The 19,304-nt window shown below is 59.7% G+C and overlaps 1 protein-coding gene across 1 annotated transcript; it reads right to left on the bottom strand.

The window, feature by feature from the left end:
* Positions 1–1,206: 1,206 nt before the first annotated feature.
* Positions 1,207–5,140, bottom strand: GPR37L1 (G protein-coupled receptor 37 like 1). Its single transcript, XM_016211596.2, has 2 exons — positions 4,316–5,140; positions 1,207–2,016 (listed from the first exon to the last, which is right to left on the bottom strand). Exons 1-2 carry the CDS (start codon positions 4,946–4,948, stop codon positions 1,207–1,209), a joined length of 1,443 nt encoding a protein of 480 aa, XP_016067082.2. The 5' UTR covers positions 4,949–5,140.
* Between the last annotated feature and the right edge of the window lie 14,164 nt (positions 5,141–19,304).

The raw sequence follows: 19,304 nt of genomic DNA, 5'->3' as shown, positions 1-19,304 counted from the left end.
GGGCCCCTCTGAGGCCCCAAGCAGATGTCCTAGGTGCATCTGGTGGGTCCCAGAGCCGCCCTGCCGACCAGGCCGGTGCTTCTGAAGACAGCTGGACTTCTGGGGCAGGGAGTGGTTGGTGGCCTGGGCTGAGCATCCCTTCTGGAGTCTCTTGTGCCAGTTCTCTGGGCCCAAACAGGGCTAAGGCCTCCAGAGGAGGAGGGATTCCCAGGGCAGGACCAGCAGAAAGAGCTGCAGGGGCCTGGGGTGCAGCCCCCTCCGTGGGAAGGGGAGGCAGGGGGCAGGCAGCTGCAATGCCGTCGTCCTAAGTAACAAGAGGGGCTCTCAGAGGGGCTCACGGAGGGGTGGCTGCTGGTGTCCCTCGAATGGGGGCTTTGTGCAGAGAGGGAGCAGAGGCGGGGGCTCCAGAGGACAGAAGCTGGCAGCCCTCTGACTTCCAGGGACAGCTGGACTTAGGGCCGTCCATCCACTCTGCCCCTCTAAAGCCATCGGGCCACAGGTCTAGGCAGGGAGGGCCAAAGGCGTCCAGGAGTCCCCCACTGGGCACTGGTCACCTGGGGAAGGCCCAGGTGTGCCTGAGTGCCGCCAAGATGTGGCACAAGGAAGTCCAGTGGGCACAGGGGCAGTTCTACCTAGTTTATTGTTTTTCACGAAAGGCCTTCTAGGGGGGAGCACCTAACGAGGGGGGTGGGGACAGGGTGACCCAGGGCACATCAGAGGAGGAAGGGAAGGGAAGGGGAGCTTTCGGAAGAAGAGACGGTGCCAGGAGGAAGGGTCCGGGCTGGGGTGGATCGGGTCCAGAGATGAGCCAAGTTGGGCTGCTCCCCAAAGAGCCCCCTATTCCAGGACGGGCGGGGGGGAAAGGATGCTTAGAGACAGTGCACCTGGAGTGTTTCAGGCTTCATGACAGGGGGTGGGGGCTGGAACCAGCTGAACTTCTGGCTCCCAGCTGGTAGGACTGAGAGTTTCCAGGCTGTTCTAAGGACCTACAAGCATCACTGTCCACCCAAGGACAGGAAGGCCCCTCAGAGTGACAGACAGGGAAGGCCCTGCTTGGGGAGGGGGCTCAGACACGCCGAGCCTCAACCCGAGGAACCCAGTCCACCTCTGGACAGCAAGACGGGCAGAAAAGCCAGACCCGTGGGGACAGACACCCCAGACGGGCTGCCCACTCGCCCCTCTCCCGGGCCTCCCTGGGGCCCAGCCTCAGCAAGGCGTGCCCAGGGGCAGGAGCGGGGGCGACTCCCTGGGCTTGTGGAAGTAGATAGAGGACGACATCTCCGTCTTGAGCTTGCTGTCCGAGCCGGGGGCGGCCGTGGCCTCCGTCCCACCACACTCCTCACAGCAGCAGCAGCAACAGTCGAGAAAGGCCCGGCCCAGGGGCCGGGAGACGCACAGCAGGAGCACGGGGGTGACAGCCCCCTTGAAGAAGGTGGAGAATTGGGTGACAAGGCCCAGCAGGCCCAGGGTCTGGCGGGTGAGCTCAGAGGACAGGTAGGCAAGCACGATGTTGCAGACGTTCTCGGGCAGTGTGCAGAGGGCGTAGACCACAGTCAGGCCCATCACGGTGCTGTTAAGCTGGCTCTCGCACTGCTCGTGCTTGCCCGCCCGGCACTCCGGCTTCCTCCCCGGCGGGCCCCGCACGCGCCACGTCACCAGCTGGCAGGTGACCGTGAAGAGGACCGGCAGGCAGAAGTAGCAGCCGAAGTACCACCACATGCGGGCGTTCTGATAGGTCATCACCAGCGAGTAGAGGGACTCGGGCAGGCTGGCCGAGGGCTTCATGACGCACGAGTCCACGGTGCCCGCAGTGGGGGAGGGCTCCTGCACCAGCTGCCACAGCAGGAGCTCGGGCACAGCCAGCGTCATGGAGCCCACCCAGATGACGGCCAGCTTGGCCAGGATGGACTGGCACCGCTCGATGGGCCGCACCTTGGGCAGCGTGCTGGTGGCCACGTGGAAGCGGTCGATGCCCAGGGCGCAGAGGCTGAAGGTGGTGACCCCCAGAGAGGAGACCTGGGCAGATGGGGAGGAAGAGGGAAGCCACGGTCAGACCGGGGGCTTAGCCAGCGGGGCTGAGCAGTGAGTGTCGGGGGGGGGGTGGTAACAGTCATTAGATCCTCACGATCAGCCACCTTCAGAAGAGGAAACTGTGCTCGGGCAGGATGAGCGACCTGTGGGGTCAGCGCTGAGGTCCACGCGCAGGGGTCCTGGCCTCTGAGGCTGGGGGGTGAGAGTGGGCCCCTCAGACGCTCGTGCTCCTGAGACTTGGAAAGCACCTCCAAGGGAGAGTCCACGCCGAGGCTCAGAAGTTCTGTTCTTTGCAGGGCCTCCCATCCCTGCCCCCGTTACGCTCAAATGCGTCGTCTCCGAGAACATGGCTCACACAGACGCTCACAAACACACACTCACATGCTCACTCCCGCCCTGTCCGGAGAAGCCCCGGCTTGGCGGCGTGAGGTCACGAACTCGCCCACCCTCCCCATGGGCTGCTCACTGAGCCCACAGGAAAATCGCCTCATGAGCCAAGAGGAAGATGCCAGGGCAGCCAAGGAGAAAGTGCCAGAGACAATAAAGAGAGAAGGGCCTCCGGAGCTGCCAGAGGATGCGGACCACACAGGGACTGTGCTTGGATCCCCCTCTGTCCACACTCCACCCTCTCTGGCTGGGGGATACGGTCCCCAGATTGTTAGCTCTGCCACTGGACGTTCTTTGTGAGATGTCCCCAATCCCCTGCAGGGGCGGCCTCGGGCTTTGGCAAAATCATCAGCTCTCTCCCCTTCTCCCTGCATCTCATATCGCAAGTATAATTCCTGAGATTTCCCCCCTCCCATAAAAGTGTTCAGCGGCCTTGAATTTTGCCCCTGGATTTTCACCCAGAGCCTACATACCAGGTGTGCTGAGACCCATGGTCAGGCAGGGCCAGGCCTTCATGGACCAGCTGGCCACATGCAGACACGGGTCCATGTGTGTGCTCTCCCCACCTGACCACTCCCAGGAAAAACCACCATCTATTGAATTCTTTTCATTCTAAGCACTTTACGCTAAGCACCACTTAATCCTTCAAGAATTAATTCAGATAGTTATTACAATCATCACCATCCCAATTTACAGATGAGCACATTGAGGCTTGGGCCAGGATAAGTAATTTATACATCACTCAGCTTGTGAGGGCCGGGGCCTGGTCTCTCATCCTGTCTGCTCGGCTCCGAAGTCCTGCCTAACCTCTCATCACTCTCCGGGGCGCTGAGCATCGACATGACTGTGATTCCAAGGCCCCCATTCTAGGGTCTCCTTTGAGTCCTCGGGGCCACCCCTGGGGGTCTCCCTGGGCTGGGAGGGAAGGAAGGAAAGGGCTGGGCCAGATGCTGAGCCTCAGAAAATCGCTCCAAATATGAAGTCGTCGAGCTGGGGATAGCACCTGTTATCTGTCGCCTGACCCCGGTTCTTCACCCAGGCGGCACGTCACACAGCATCACTCTCAGCCTCCGCGGGCGGCCTGTCACTCCAGGCCCCCTGACGACGCCCCAAAACCAAACCTTAACCCGCTGCTTGCGTTTTTCTGTTTCTCCACCGACCCGGGGCCTGGCTGTGTCTGGCAGAAACACGTGTTGGTTTATTTCTGACTAATCTGTCTCTCCGTGACCCACACGTCCATCAACACCGTGTGCTTGTCTGAATGTGGAACTTCCCGGGGCTGAGATAGGGGACACTTTAGGGCTGCAGACCAGACCAGTGGGAGATGAGGAAACTGGAGGTGGGTGTGACTGGCCCGGCGATAACCAGAGTGTCAGTGACAGAGCCCCCTCCCCGGCTGCAGCCCCCCGGCCCAGGTCTTCTCTTTCTGAGAGGGTTGAGGAGGGTGCTGGTGAGGACGGCTCCTTCCTCCTGGTGCCTGCATTCATGGGGGGCGGACAGGGGTTGATCTGGGGGGTCTGTAGGACATTGAGGGGTCTCCCTTCAGACACCACGATGGGAGGCAGGATATTGGGATAAAGAAGGGGCAACGGCAGGGGGCACAAGGGAGAGAAAGACACCCAAAGGACAGAGCGGTGTCCGAGGTGGAAAGACGGCAGCAGATGGCACAAAATACAGAGAAGGGACACAGCCCGCCTTGAGTGGCTCCCACGGTGGACACCGGGCTGAAGCTCCACTTCACCCGAGAGTGCCCCGGAGCCAATTCCCTATTTGTCTCCTTGCCGGGTTTGCAGGAGAAACAGCAAGACCGAGCTCCAGGCCCCAGGGTCGCGTGCCCACACCCCCCACTTTCAGCGGCCGGATGGTGGACTGAGCTCCGAGGCCGCACCCTGCTCACCTCCAGGAAGGGCACGGCCCGGCAGGAGACATCCCCCAGCAGCCTCTGCTTGGTGACCTCGTTGAAGATGACGATGGGGAGGCAGAAGAACAGGACCAGGAAGTCCCAGAGGGCCAGGCTGGCCAGGATGGAGTTCCAGGCGCTCTTCAGGTAGTAGCTGTGCCAGACGACGCACATGACAGCCAGGTTGCCCACGATGCCCACGGCGAACACCACCAAGGCCAGCAGCATGACCGCGTAGGCGCCGTAGGAGCTTTCGGTCACCGGGTACAGTGGGTTCTGCATCCGCAACCTCTGGCCAGGCACCCCTGTCAGATTGCCCCGCGGCTCCTGCCCGCGGCCTGGGGCGTCCCCACCGGCGTCGTCTGGGTGGGGGCTGGTGGCCACCAGGGGCTCGGTGGGCTGCAGGCCAGCAGGGCGGAAGGGCCGGGGGAAATCGGCCCACTCCTCGGGCACATATTGCTGCACCCCCCTGGGCTCCTCATCCTCGGCGCCCCTCTTGGGCCGGCGGATCTGTTCCGGGGCCTCTGCTGGGAGCCTGCCCCGGTGCAGGGGGGCGGCCCCAGAGACAATGCTCAGCCCCGTGGCCGACACCATGGCCAGAGAGATGGCCAGCGGCCACAGCCACCGCATGGCCAACGAGCAGGAGGCGGCTGCCCTGCGGAGAGCAGGTGAGGGCAGGGGACCCAGTGCCCAAGGACTTGAGAGAGGCAGCTGGCCGCTTGGTCCGCCCCCAGGCAGGCGTCTGGCATCACCAGCCTCTCCAGTGGCCCTGAGCCGCTCCCTCCCACCCTGCCAGCCACGGGCTGGGCAGGGCCCTCTGCTGGACACAGGGCGCTCTTTGCTGCCCTGCAGGACACTGCTTCTCACCCCCCACAGGGCAAGAGCATGTCAGACCCGTGGGCCCTCAGAGCCCATCTGCTCCAGCCACCGAAGCCTCGGTGAACTCTGACCCGTGAGAGGTGAACTCTGACCCCTGAGAGGGGGCTGCTCTGCTGGACCTAGGCTTCCTCGGTTCTGTGGGGACAGCTGGAATATCAGAGGCCACTAGGTGGAAGCAGATGTTCAGTGGCGAGTTACGGAGCTTCAGTCCACCATCCTAACTCTCCCACTAGCTGGCCCAGCCCCCAGACCTCTGCACCCAGGACACCGAGTGTGAGGGGGATGGGCCCCCACATCACTCACTCCTGAGGGCGCTCCCCGTGGGTCCCCCAAGGCTCCGCTCCTGTCTCAGCTTCTGCTTCTAGGAAAATCCCTCCCCCTCTCTGGACCAGGCTCAGGCAGGTCCCTCATTTGGAGAGATGCGCGGGAGGCCAGGCTCCTGCTCTTGGGCGTGTCTGCAAGGTCCCAGGAATTCCCCATTCCCATCCCTCAGGATTTCCCCAGCACTGGTAACAGAAAACGTACTGAGGTGGTACAGGGTCTGGGGCTGTCCTCTGACACTGGACGCAGGAGGCCCTGGACAGATGTGGGTGCCACCCAGGACCGTGAGACCGGACCTTGTGTCGGGCGATTCCGTGTGCGGGCTCCCACCAGCTGGGAATGAGACCTCAGTGGCTCTGCGCCTTTCTCGCTGTGTGTGTGTGAGACTTCTCCACTTGCTTCACCCCTCTGTCCTGTGTTTCTCTTCTGTCCCACGGGGATGGCAGGCTGATCCTGAGGACAACCGAGCTCACCTACGGAAGCCGCTGCAACACTACCCGGCTCACCGTGAGCACACTGGAGTGTGAGCTGTTGGCTGTGGTGACTCATCCCATCCTCACAGCCACCTCCTAGGCCGGCACCATCATTACATTCATTTACAGACTTGGAGATGGAAGCACAGAGAGGCAGGCAGCTGCCAGACAGACCGGGGGGCAAATTCTGGGCAACCCTGTCTTCTGTCAGGGTGCTAGGCCTGGACAGGGATGTCCCCCTGGCCTGCAGCTGGCACCAGACTAGGGGAGTTAGGACACTGGATCCCGGCGGATCCCCTGTGCCAGGGCACCCGAGTCCCTGACACCCTCGCCTCCTCCCGACTGAAAACTCTAGTGAGATGTTCTCCTCGGGCAACTGGAGGACCCTCTGTGGTGGGGACCTGGTTTGGAAGCCCTGGGGCTGGCGGGGACAGCGAGCCCTGGACTAGAACTGCAGGGGGATCAGGTGGTGACTATCTGGGAGGTGGGGTAGAGCCAGGGTCCTGCCCCGAGCCTCCCACCCTTAGTGGCTGACACCACGCACCTCGGGGAGCCTGGCCAGGACAAGTAGATTATTCATTGCCAGGTGCCCTGGCAGCGTCCTTTCTGCTTTCCTGCCCTGATGCCCTGACCCAGGCTGCCAGCCTCAGCACAAAAGAATGCAGGGGGGGCAGGGAGGAGGGTTAACCCTTCCCGGGGCCGAGCTCCTACTGGTCAGGCCTCTGAGGCCAAGAGCAGCACCGTCCTCCAGCCTCTGGAACTGGTGGGCCTTCCCGGACACAGCACAAAATCGGATTCACACACATCCCTCACCTCCAGGCTGCATGGCCTTGGGAGGGTCAGGTGACCTGTCTGACCCCAGTGCTCTTGACCTAGTGAGGACAATTATACACACCTCGGAGGGCTGTTCTGAGCACGGAATTAGCCAGGTAGGAGGCATTTCTGACTCAAAGTGGGCGTGAATGAAGGTCGGTCCTCTCTTCCCTCCTCCAGCACACCTGCCTCGCCCCAGGACCACTGGGCGCATCGCTCAGATGGCTGAGGGTCCTTGTGTCTTGAAGCACAGCCCCTGGGATCCCCAGAATCGGGCATTGTGGCCCTAACCGGACACCTGGGACCTCAGACCATGCGGCCCTGACCCCACCGTTTCCTCTCACTCTCTGGGGCAAACCGTTTATCATCTCCCAGACTGGGCGGGGAAGGGGCAGGAGTGCGTCACAGGGCCACGCCTCCAGGTAGGAAGCCGGGAAGGGAAATTTCCCAAATGCAAAAGAGGCTAAAGATAGTCACCGAGGCCCCGCCCTCAGCCCAGTCCCCTAGAACTGCCGGGTCACCACGCTGGCTGCCTGAGGTCACGGCAGACTGGCCTTGTGGGTGAAGAGGGGGATTTCTCCTCGCTGTGGGGCAAGTCTGGGCCCCTGGGAAGCTGCTCTGTGTGAGTCCACACTGTGAGGGTCCCACGGCCGCCCTGTTCCTGACTGTACGCAGGGTTTGCACAGTCACTGTGTTTGTCCCCAGCAGGGCTGAGCTGGGGCAGGCGGGTTCCAGTCAAGGCAAGAGTTACGGAGGTGGGCACATGAGGCTGCGGGAGAGACATGTTTCTTTCTAGGATGGCTGGGGCAGGGGCGTGGCCCAGCGGATGGCTACAGGTGTGTCTGGCTGGAAAAGGGATCAGGCCCAAGCCTGGTTTGCTGTCAGTGAGTCAGGGCGGTTTCGTTCCTGAAGCAGAGCAAGCTGATGGGATGCCGGGAGTCAGGTTCATGCCCTGCCTTATCTCCCGGGCCTTCTCCTCCCGGCCCAGACGGACAATGTTCCCTGGACGGGCAATGACGCTTGTAGGCTGCTGACTCTGGGTCAGTGGGACGTGCCCTTTGGGCAGCTTTCCCAGCAATGTGTGGGTTCGCCTTGACCTCAGTGCTCCCTGACACCTCAGCCCTCCCATGTCCAGTGAACCTGCCGCAGGAGTGGTCTGATGTTCACTTGGCGGCTGGCTGGGACCCGCAAAGTCACGGAGGCCTTTCTTTCCTTGGTTCCAAGGGACCCACCTGAACTGACTGACAACAGGAAAATGTTTGTGGGTGAACATCCTAGAAACCAAGTCCAGACTCTGGGAAAGGCCTCCGGGAACCTGGCCAGGGAACTGTCGCCATGGTAACTTGGCGATCAGGGGCCAGGCACCCTCTGTCTTGGGCTTTCACACACAGGGATCCCACACACACTGGGCCCCAGGATGGTGCTGCCTCCCGGTCTCAAGGCCCAGGTGCACACAGAGCCGTTGGCCTTTCCTGGGCCCTTCGTGGGTGAGGCTTCAAGCCCAGACACCTGTCCCGAGTCCGAGATGGGCAAAGCGAGGCTGTGACAGGGACACACTCTGCTCAGGGTCACAAGGTAGAGGCCACAGGAGCAGACCCAGAGCCATCTGCCCCCTACAGCACTTGACAAAGCTCACTTTTCTGTGGGGTTGCTGAAACGGTGGCAGCCCCGGCCCCCCCATTAGTGTCCCAGGGGCCACTGGGCTCAGGACTGGGAGGACCTGGCACAATCCCATAGACTCAGGGCTGCAACTTCTGAGAAGCTCCAAGCTTCCAACAGATGACCATGCGTTTCCCCATCGCTCCTCCCCCCTCAGCAGAACGCAATTTTTGTGTCTGGACTGTGGGAGACAATTGAGTGGGGACCTTGCCAGGCCCCCACCAGCTCCCTGTGGCTGCCAGTACCCTGGACTCCGGGCTCCTGTCCGCCTAGCCTGGCACGGCTGCACCCAGGGCTCCTGGGCAGAACGCCAGGGGGAATTTTCCACCTGCCTGCTTTGCTGTCTGCTCTGTGGCCTGGAGCAGGGCCTGGGGAGGGGCAGCCCCTCGGGGACCTAGAGGAGAGCTCCCAGGCTATCTTGGGCGGCCTCCACTCAGGAAAGGCCAGCTCTTGCCTTGGTCCAGGAGATAGCCACCTGAGCCTCTTTCCTCCTTTAGAGAGATGTGGGAGCTTAAGTGGGGTGGAGGAACCCACCTGGGTGACCAGAGCACCAGGGTTAGAAGAAAGCTTGGCTCACCCATCTGAACCCCTGTCTTGCCCAGATGGGGATACTGAGGCACCAGGAGAGCAACGGACATGCCCAAGGTCACAGAGGGAAGGGTGGCAGAACTAGGACTCGAAGCTGAGTTTCCAGGCTCATGATCCAGTGTCCTGACCACACCTTCTCACCTTCCCAGTGCTCTCTCCCCTAACCTCACTCCCAGCCCAGCCCCTTGCCCACCTGGCCTCTCTTGCACAGGGTTAGTGGGGCCAGCCAGCCCTCCACGCCTCCTCATGTAAGAAGCAGCTTGGGTCACCCGCCGCTGGTTGAGCTCTGCCCAGCAGCCTAGGGCTAAGGGTGGGGCCAGGGCTGCTGGAGAGAGAAGTGACTGAAGCCAAGGATGACCACTCCCAGGAAGGGGATCAGAGGCAGATAGCTGAGGACTGGGCAGCTGGGCAGGGGGAGCTGAAACCTGGGCCTCCAGGGAGGGATAGAGCCTGGGGGTAGGGTGAGCTGGGCCCACTTGGAGCCTTTTGCTTGCCCCCAAATCTCTCGCCTTGCTGGGAAGCCCCAAGACCCCTGGCCTGGCCTTGGGCCAGCTGTGGGGAATGGGGTCATGGTGCCCCCCAGTCTCCAGGTCTCATATCTCTCCCTCTCTGAGATGATCCAGGTGCACCTGCTCCTGGGAGTAAACAGCCAATGGGAGGCCTGGGGCAGGGGCGGGGCTGAAACTGGGTGCCAGGAGCAGGGTGGGTCACATTCTCACTAGATGGCCACCAGGGAGGAGAGGGGAACCAGGGGGGGGGGGGTAGACAGATCCTAGTCACAACACAGGGTGAGCCAGGCTCCTCTGGGACTCCTGAAATGTCCTTGGAATCTCACCTCCTACCTTTTCATTTTATTTAATTTAGGAGGCTGTGCTCTAGAGATGGCTCAGAGAGGTCAAGTGACTTATCTGGAGACACACAGCATATTATTGCCTGGGGGCTATTGAGCTGAGGGTTACAATCCTGGAGCTAAGAATAGAACTTCCAGGTGGCTAGCTTTGCCCTGTCCTGCCCTGCCTACAGGGGAAAGATTGGTAATCACAAACATTACTAAAGATGCAGCTAGGTCAAGCCCTGGAGCTGCCCTGGGGCAGGGGGACGTGAGGTCCCTCAGTCTTCCTGACGTCAGCAGACGGGCAGTCCCCGGAAGCCCTGCCCTGTGGTGTGACGTCACAGGGCTGGACCTGCTCTGGCGGGAAGGAAAGTTCCACCCTAGAGAGAGCAGGGTAAGGAGACCCAGCACAGCCTGCCCCAAGGGAGGGAGGCAGCTGATCCACTCCAGGGCAACAGAAACTCCAAGTCCTTCCTGCTGCTACCTCCCACCCCCTGAAACCTGGGTTTGGGGCTGCCCCAAGGGGGACTGAGTCAGCACTGGGGCCAAGATGAGCAGCACTGAGCCAGGCCTGCCCCGACGGCACAGCTTTGTGGTTGAGGGTGGAATTTACAGAATGCAGAGTTTCAGGTCATCCTGGCACATCGTAGTTTGTCCCTGGTCCACTGAGAACCGGGCAGGTTTCTGGCCTCTTTGAGCCTCATCTGTAACTTGGGGTGAATGCACCCACCTAGCAGGGTGCCCTGTGGATGGCTCCTAGCCACTGCTGTGTGGGCTGGATTCTTAGATGGTTAGATGGAAACACTGTGTAGGAAAGGACAGGAACATTGGATGTTCGTAAGCCAGGGATCTAGGCCTCGTGTTCATATCATCCGGTGTCTGTAGTCTTTGCTTTTCATTTATTCTACAAATTTTTCTGAGCACCAGTGTGGAAGGGCCCCTGACCACGATGACTCAAGGCATAAGGGATCTCACTTCTCGAAGCGGAGGGTCAGGGTGGCCTTGAGAGCAAGGCCAGGTGTTGGTGCAAAGCTCTGCCCAGCCTGGGCTTGGGTCATAAGGGGAACCGAAAGCAATAAAGATGAAAAGACCAGAGGAGGGTGAGGTCCGGCAGTGCCCCCCATAAGGAAAGTCCTCTCCTTGGACACTTGGGGTGTCTGCGTTTATTTAATTAAGGAAGCCAAGCATAAAGGCAGTGACGATAGAGATGAATTCGATGGCCCAGGATAGGCGTAGAGAGGAAATTACCATACAATGAAGCTCTTTGTGTCTGTAAATCTCCAAAAGTCCCCTAGACTGAGTGAGCTCCCAGCCTCACCGTCCCCAAACCCTCCTGCCCCTTAAACCATCAGGGCAGGGGCCACACACTTATACTTGAGCAGGGGAAGGGCTTAAGGCATGGAGAGCGCTTCTTTCTCCAGCCACCCCCACACACTTATACTTGAGCAGGGGAAGGGCTTAAGGCATGGAGAGCGCTTCTTTCTCCAGCCACCCCCCTACCCCCCCCAGAATGAGACTGAGAAAGAGACAGGAATGAATAACTGTGGCCACCAGTCCCGACAGAGACCCGAGGAGTCCGGAGGGACCCAGAGGAGAGAGCCAGGACAGCACCTCTTTGGATGTGCTCAGCAAACATTCCTAAGCCTCGCAGGGTGCCAGGCACTGGGCTGGCCCTGGGGACACAGAAATGAGAGACAGTGGAAGCCTTGCTCGGGAGGAGCCAACAAGCTGGGGTGGAGGGGAGCCCAGAGGATGCTGAACCCCTGACCTTAACCCGCCAAGGTGGGACCTCTGAGCTAGACCAGCCGAGACAGGACCTCTGACCTCTGACCTTTGAGGGAGAGGTCAGCCCAGCCCAGAGGAGGAGGCAGAGACAAAGAGGGCTCGGGGAAGGGTGGGCTATTTATAGAAGCTGGAGCATCTCCACACGCCTGCCTAGAAAAGTTACCCCAAATTTAGAAATATGGCAAAAAATGACGCCTTTCCAAATCACCCAGCCGACCTGAGGACCCCCGGGCGCTTAAGGGGAGAAGCCGTGTCTGACCAAATACAGGCTGTGGTCGTGGACGTGGGTGGCTGATGGAGCGCGGTGGGAAGGTCTCTGGAGTCGAGTCGAGGGACAGAGAGGCGACTGGGTTGGATGGGGTTCTCCACGGTCTTTGAAATCACCCAACAACGGCAGGATGAGAGCCGGTGCAGGTCCCCAGACCATAAAGAATGGGGCGAGGTAACCAGCAGGTAGTAGAGGACAGAGGGGGAGGCGGCAACGTTGGCAGGAATGGGCTTCATGGGGACCTCAGGAAGTGACAGCCCTGGCCCCACCCAGCTCCCCCTGGAGCAGCTCCCTCTCCCAGAATGTACCCCATGGTGTCTCCCCTGCCAGAGCAGCAGCCCGCCACAGCCAGCCAGAGCAGGACGGGGCAGGGACCCATGTCAGTTTCAGGCCCTTCTGGGGTGGGAGGAGGCGCGGGGGGGACTGCCAAAGTCAACACCCGTCTCCGTGGGCAGGGACCGGTCTGGCACCTGCAGGCCTGGTTCCTGTCCCACTTGCCTGGGTTCAGGCCTCGCCTGGATTAGCCAGAGCTTCCCTCTCCTGGTTCTCGGTCTCCATTGCCCAGTCTGGTCACTGACATTCAGGACCAGAGAGTTGCCCTCCCCCCCCAAAGCCCCCAAACCTCAGACAAGCCCCTAGACGAGTCACCAGCTTCTGAGCTTACCCCAAGGACAGAAACTGCCTACCCCACACGTCGACGGTCAGGTTAGCCTGACTTTTCTCTTGCAGGTAAAAGCCCTGTTTGCCATGGGGACTTGCACACAGCCCGCGAACCCCTCCGTCACGCCTCCATCGAGGTTGCCGGCTCTCACCAAGGTAACCAGTTTAGGTTGTGCTGTAATGTTTGGGGGGTGGGCATCTGACGCTTTCTTCCCCCCAGGATGAGCTATTCTGGTCTCTGTGGGTGCAGCCACAATAAGATCCCAAACCCAGGCTCCGGCCCCCTGAATGGTGTCTCCTGGATTCCCCCATCAAGCTCAGCTCCCTGCCCTAAGGCTGCTCATCCTGACTGGGAGGCCTGTCCAGGGCCAGGGATCCCCAGGCCCCTCACATGCAGACAGAGGCATGGGATAGGGTGGATTTAACTAGCAATAGGATGAGGGGTGCCTGGGGTTGGGCAGAAGCCCCACCAATTCAGATGTCCCTCCCTCGCTCTAGAGGGGGAGCAAAGCTCTCGCCTTCTCCAGCAGCCTCATTTGTTTTGCAAAATCTGAAGGTGTTCCAGGCCCCCCAGGAAGCCACGAGAGCAGGTGACAATGGGCAGCCTGGCAGCTGGCAGCTGGCAGCTCCACGCGGCCAGACAGACTCTGCATTCAGGATCTCTACCTCCTGCAATGCACCCCTTGCCCCTCCCACTTCCAAATGTTCCCCAGGCTCTCCCAACGCCCAGACACTCTGCACCCCAAATCCCTCTCTCCCTGGCTGAGACCTGTTTGCTCAGGGTGTGAACCTGGCAATGAGGAACCAGCCCTTTGCCCAAATGAGGGGGGCCTGCTGAACCCCCCCATGCAGCCCTGCATTTGGAAAAGGTCAGAGGGGATCCCCTTGTACCCCTCTGGGCCTGGCATGCCCCTCATGTGGGCAGTGGGGTGGCACTAGTGCCCTTTGCCCATCAGAGGCAGGCTGTGGGGGAGCCAGCAGCTGCCTCACCTAGCACTGCCCTGCCTTCCTCCCCCCCCAAAGGGGCGGGGCTGTCCTTCTTGTCCCCCAGAGGCTCCCTGCTGGAGCTCGGGTCCCAGGGCTGCACAAAGCGCCCTTTGTCTGGGCTGGAAACAATTGTTCACCCCTTTATGGAAACATGGGCTGGGGCTGGTGACATGCTCTGGAGGCTGGATCAAAGGGCCTGCAGCGGGGTGCTGGGGATTACGGGGCTGTCCTCCAGCACTGACAACCTGTCATCGGGCCTAATCCTCACCTGCTGGAGCCCACTGTGCACACCCTTTCTTCCCTGGGCTGGTCTCTGTGAGACTCCGAGCGGAAACGAGCCAGGGGAATGAGGGGGAGGGGTGGGTCTCTCCCACCCCTGGCACCCGGGGCTCAGTTTACAGCCTTGCCAGCACGGCACTGGGTGTGAACGTGCCGAGAGGCACTGCCTGGTGACAAGGGTGGTGCCTACTTTGGCCCAGGGCCACCCCCACCTTGCAGATCCTCAGTTGGGGGAGGGGCAACCCCACAGACTCCCAGGGGCCTCTTCTCCCATTTGCTTTGGCACAGGCGAGTCTCTGCCCAGAGATTCATGGGCCCAGGGCCCCTGCTCTGCACACAGCCCTGAAGCCTATGCCTGTCCCCACCCGCGGCCGATGCCTCCTCCCAGTTCCTGTCGCTTGCTGCCCTCCCCACCTCTCGTCTCCCACCTGGGAACAGCAGGGTCCAGCTTCCAGGGAGCCTTGCCCAGGGCCTGAGGACACACAGGTCCCAGACCAGACTTTTCTTCCCTCAGGGTTGGAGCCTGCTGGGCCAGCGTTACCATCAGAGAACAGAAAACCACATGATCGGCCTGGAAGAAGCCTTGGGGACAAATGCAGGGGCTTGTGCCCACTTCTTCCCAGTCACATGCAAGGTGTTCTGCTCCGTTCCTTATTCTAGGGAGATTCACAGATTTCTCTGGTATCTCGACATAATGTAAGAATCACGGAACGAGCCCAGTTCACTTCAGTTTACAGATGGGGAAACTGAGGCTCAGAGAAGGGGGAGCCCTAGCAAGTTCAAGGTTACAATTGAGGCTAGAGTTAGATCTCCCAACTCTGTCCTCTGTGTGACCTGTGTCCCCACCAGCAGCCACCCACTGGGGTTTATGACCTTCCTCAAGGTCAACGTTAAGTCAAATGTCTGGGAGACCTGGTCTCTCCCCTGTGGATGCTTCCTGTGGAGCAGAGGTGAATAGATAAGGGCTGACCAATGGGGATATGAACAAACATGAAACACACCGAGATTCCATCAGAAACATGCCTGCACAGCCCGTGGAAAACCAGGGCCTGGTGGGAGCAGGGCCTGCAGGGCTCGGTGCCACCCTGTGCCCTCACCGGGGCCCTGGCCAGGCATGCTGGTGACTACTAGCTGATGTGCCTGAGTCAAGGACAGCAGATCAGTCGGCCAGTGGCCAGGTGTGGTGGAGGGGACAGGTCTCTCCCAGGCTCTGAAGGAGGGTGTGTAAGGAGGGGATGGGAGGGCCTTGCTTAGCACCCGTGCAGGGGCTTTCAAAGTCCTCAGGATGAGGCGAGGTTGCCTGTGGAGAGGGCAGGGAGGCATCCAGTAAAAGGCAGAACTTCAGTGAAGAGCAACTCACCCGCTCTCTGAGGGTCTCTTTCCCTCGGCCCCCGCACCTGGTCCCTGCCACACAGGGGGTCATATGAGCTGTGATATGGGTGCAGCACCAGCCCCTGAAGCAGACTGTTATCATCCCTCTGGCCCTTCCTTCCCAGGCCCTTCCAATGGCATTTGTGTGTCGGGACACCTGTACCCTTCAGCAGCGTCCTTTCTGACCACACCCAGTCACCTGCTAACCGGCCTCCATGTTAATCCCCAGCAACTCTTGGCTCTCCTGGTGGTTTTCTGCTTTCACGCCTGACTCCACATTCGGATGGGAGCCCCCCGAGGGCGGGATTCGCCAGCCCTGCTCACCACTGCACCTGCATCCAGGCACCGGGCTGCGAGAAGCACTTTCAGACATCTGGGAAAAGGCACAGAGAGGGCAAGCGACTAGCCGGTGGTCGAACAGACCATGGGAGCCAGGATCCATCCTTCCACGCAGCATTTCCTGCTTATGCCTCCCTCTCATCCTGTCTCCACACAGCAGCCTGCAGATTTCAAAACGTAAATCCGATTTCTTCTGATTTAACTTCCCGTGGCTTCCCACCCTGCATAGACACATCTCCAAACTGCTTATCTGGCCCCATCCGGCTGCTTCAATGAGCCTCAACCACTCCCACCCACCCTCTTGCTTCTGTTTGTCCCCAGACACAGAACACTGGCCCCTGCCCCAGGGCCTTTGCACTTGCTCTCTCTTCTCCAGAAATGTCCTCCCTTGGCTCCTTCTCAGCTCCCAGTCTCCTTAGACCCTGACCACTAGGTCTAAAGGCACCCAGGCAACTCCCCTGGTTCCCCTTCCTCCACCGAGGCCACCACTCACTGTAACAACTGCTTTACAGTTTGTCCCCAGCCACCCAGAACATGAGCTCTGGAACGGCAGGGACTGTACTGGAAACTGCCTCACTGTATTACACTCTGGTGCCCAGAACTGTGCTGACACAGAGCGGGCACTCATAAAACATTTGTTAAACATTTGTTAAATGAATGAGAGTGTTAGTGAATGCATTCAGGAGGAGGACCCAGGGCAGTGGGGAAACGGGGTAGGAGGGCAATGCTGGCTGCCGAGAGACACGCTGCAGGACCGGAGCTGAGGCAACAGGGACCTCAGGACACATAGGCCCCTAGCTGTGCTGGGGACCTGATTTGGGGGCACAGCTATTGAAACTGGCAAAAGGCAAACAGGCCAGACTGGTGACCTAACCCTGTGCATCTCACTCCTTTATCAGCTTCCTCTGAAGCGCTTATCTCCCTGGACTTAAGCAGCTGCTGCTATCTGCGCCCAGCCCAGGGACTTATCAGGTTCTAGAATAACAGCTTTCCAGGCTGCTTGAGCACAGTGCCAGGGCTGCAGCCCAGCATGGGGAAGGCGTGTGTTTCTGCCCTCCCCTCGCTCACAGAGACCCACGCTCCCAGCCGCCAGGGCCCCTCAGCACAATCCGGGGAGAGTGGGAGACAGGCTGACCCTCCATGAAGCCACCTCGCGCAGGTTCAGAGCTAAAATATTCAGCCCAGGGGTCCGCTGGTCTCAATAACCTGTTAAGGGACAGGTGTTAGGCCTCCTCTTACAACCTGAGCCATGACCTCAAGCCTTACAGTGGGCCCCTTGGGCCCCCAAAACATGGCCCGGATGTCAGGCCTCCTCCAAGAGTATTCTTGCCTGCAACACCCTTTGGTAAGAAAGAGAAGCTTGCCAGGGAGAAAGAAGCCAAGATGCCTTGGTCCACCTGCCCTGAGAAGTCACCTCTCACCTGCCCAGAATCAAGTCACCTTCAGGACTTCGCAATCAAATGAGTAAGGGGGACATGGGGCACCATGCAGATCAGCCCAGCCTCTGGGTTCAGCCTCCTCACTGTCCCCAGCAGAACACAGACCCCACCGAGCTCAAACCAAGTCCACGCGGCCACCACTGACCTGGCCTCACCGTTTCACGCCAGGTGGTGCCTCAGCCCAGGTCCCACTGAGACAGGAGAGAAAAGCCCTGACTCTCACTTTGGGGCCGGGGCCAGGGCACAGCATCGTGGGCCCTGAGGACTTGTGTCAACCTCCTTCCCCAGCCATCACCCACCACACGCTGTGGGGATGTGTGTACATTGGAGGCCTGGGAAACACATGGGGACCTCTGTAAAAGCTGGCTGAACCCCTCACTTTCTGGCACCATCACGCCTGAAGCAGGGTGCTGGGGAGGAAGGGCAGGGCAGGGTGAGGAACACGTGTCAGCGCCCAGACAGAGCAGCTTGTCGGTCAGCAAAGGCCAGTGTGTCTGCATCAGAGAGGGACAGGCTCCGGGCCCCAGGTGAGGAGAGAGACAGGGAGGTTTCAGGTTGTGCTCGGCCAGCTGAGCTGGGTCACGGAGCTTGGGCTTGACCCTGGGGACAAAGGAAAGTTGTCAGAGGTTTAAGAAGGAGACTAACAGCAGCAACCCGGCAGGTTTGGGAGGTCCTCTGGCTGCCGTGAGCGGGGACAGGCCCTTGGAGAAGAGACACAACTTGCAGGAAAGACATGGACACCTAGAGAGAGTCCACAAGTACACATGCATTTTCTCAGTATAAAGACACTGAAAACCAAACTCCTAGCATGTAGAGGGGCCTCACACATTTTTTAACTGTTTCTGAAAAAAGGGCCTACAATTGTGCGTAAGACTCCAGCCCCAGGGTAAAACACAAACCCCTTACTGTAGGTCTGCGCAGCCTCTGGGATGTGGCCCCTGCTCTCCAGTGACCACGGTGGCCAGGCTGTCCCTTCCACCTGGGTGCCCCTCTCCCTCCTGGGCTCTTGTTCAGCACTCAGTGCTGGGCCTGGCACAGGCAAACTCTCAATCCACTTGTTTGTTTTATACACAGCAGAGTTTATCACGCCCTGGTAGCTGCCACCACATGGAGCGCACGCCTCTAACATGGCACCCGGCCTGCTGCGCAGTGACCTGCTCCTTTGCCTTCTCCACCCAGACCTTGCTCCCTGAGGGCTGGGACGGGGTCTTCTCACGTTGGTGTCCCCCTGCCCAGCACAGAGTGGGCAAGTAAGTGCACCACTTTGTAGGTGCTTGTGGAGCGAGTGACACCTCTGCAAACCCTATTACCTCGGAGTCACCAGAGACCATTTCTGCTCTCTGCTCTGTCCCCCAACACACTCTCTGCAGCCAGTGGGGACGTCAGGGACCTCAGGCAAGCCCACCATTTAGTGATGGCTGGTGCTCCCTCAGCTTTAACTCCCACGTGGGAACAGAGGGCAGAAATAGTACGAATTCCCAGGGACACGGGATTCAGGTAGCTCAGGGGTAACTTGCTATTTCATATCTCCAAGGCCTTGTTCTTGGGAAGATAAGATGCTCTGGGCCTGGCAAAGAGCAAGGACATCTCAAGTGAAAGTAACTTTTTTTTTTTTTTTATAGTATAACTGAGGAATAAGAAAAGCAGAAGAAAGGAAGGCTAGATGGATGGATGATGGATGGACAGACAGGTGGGTGGATGGATGATGGATGGACAGACAGGTGGATGGATGGATAGACAGGTAGGTGGGTGGATGGATGGATGATGGATGGACAGATGAATGGGTGGACAGAAGAATGGATGGATGAATAGCTGAATCAAGGGAGAAAGGAGAGAGCGGGAGAGAGGGAGGTGTGGAATGTGAGTCCATGGCTTAGTTTCTGGGCTCTAACCTCCATGAGGCCAGAACCCTGCCCAGCTCAGCCTTGTCTTGTGCGTAAGTGCTACACAGGTGTCTGACGAATGGATGTAAACATGTCCCCTGCTGTGTCCAGGTGCACCAGGGGCTTGCATGCAGCCTGCCCAGCCCCCACCCAATCCCACCCATTGCCCTCCCCCCATTAACCCCTGCAGGGTTAGCATAGCCTGTCTGTCCAGGTAAAGGGCTCTGGGGAAGGAAACCAGAAAAGGCAGTTTTACTGGCTCCCCACCCGCCTGCATTCCCCCAGGATATGTTTCCAGTAAGGATCACAGGGTCCCTGGGCCACCCACACGAATCTTGTTAATCTGCCCTCTTGGGACCCTGTCTCCTAGGATGACCTTAACCAAACCAGAGCAGGGACAGTAAGTAGGC

This window comes from Miniopterus natalensis, chromosome 21 (genome assembly GCF_054644295.1).
Source record: "Miniopterus natalensis isolate mMinNat1 chromosome 21, mMinNat1.hap1, whole genome shotgun sequence".
Classification (NCBI taxonomy): Eukaryota; Metazoa; Chordata; class Mammalia; order Chiroptera; family Miniopteridae; genus Miniopterus; species Miniopterus natalensis.
This window is presented reverse-complemented; position numbering and strand designations above follow the sequence as displayed.

What these genes read in the sequence shown, in the direction of transcription:
- GPR37L1 (XM_016211596.2), bottom strand. Translation starts at nt 4,948, where the DNA reads ATGCGGTGGCTGTGGCCGCTGGCCATCTCTCTGGCCATGGTGTCGGCC. An exon ending in GGGCCGTGCCCTTCCTGGAG is followed by an intron (nt 2,017 to 4,315) that starts GTGAGCAGGGTG and finishes CCATCTGCCCAG; the next exon opens with GTCTCCTCTCTGGGGGTCAC.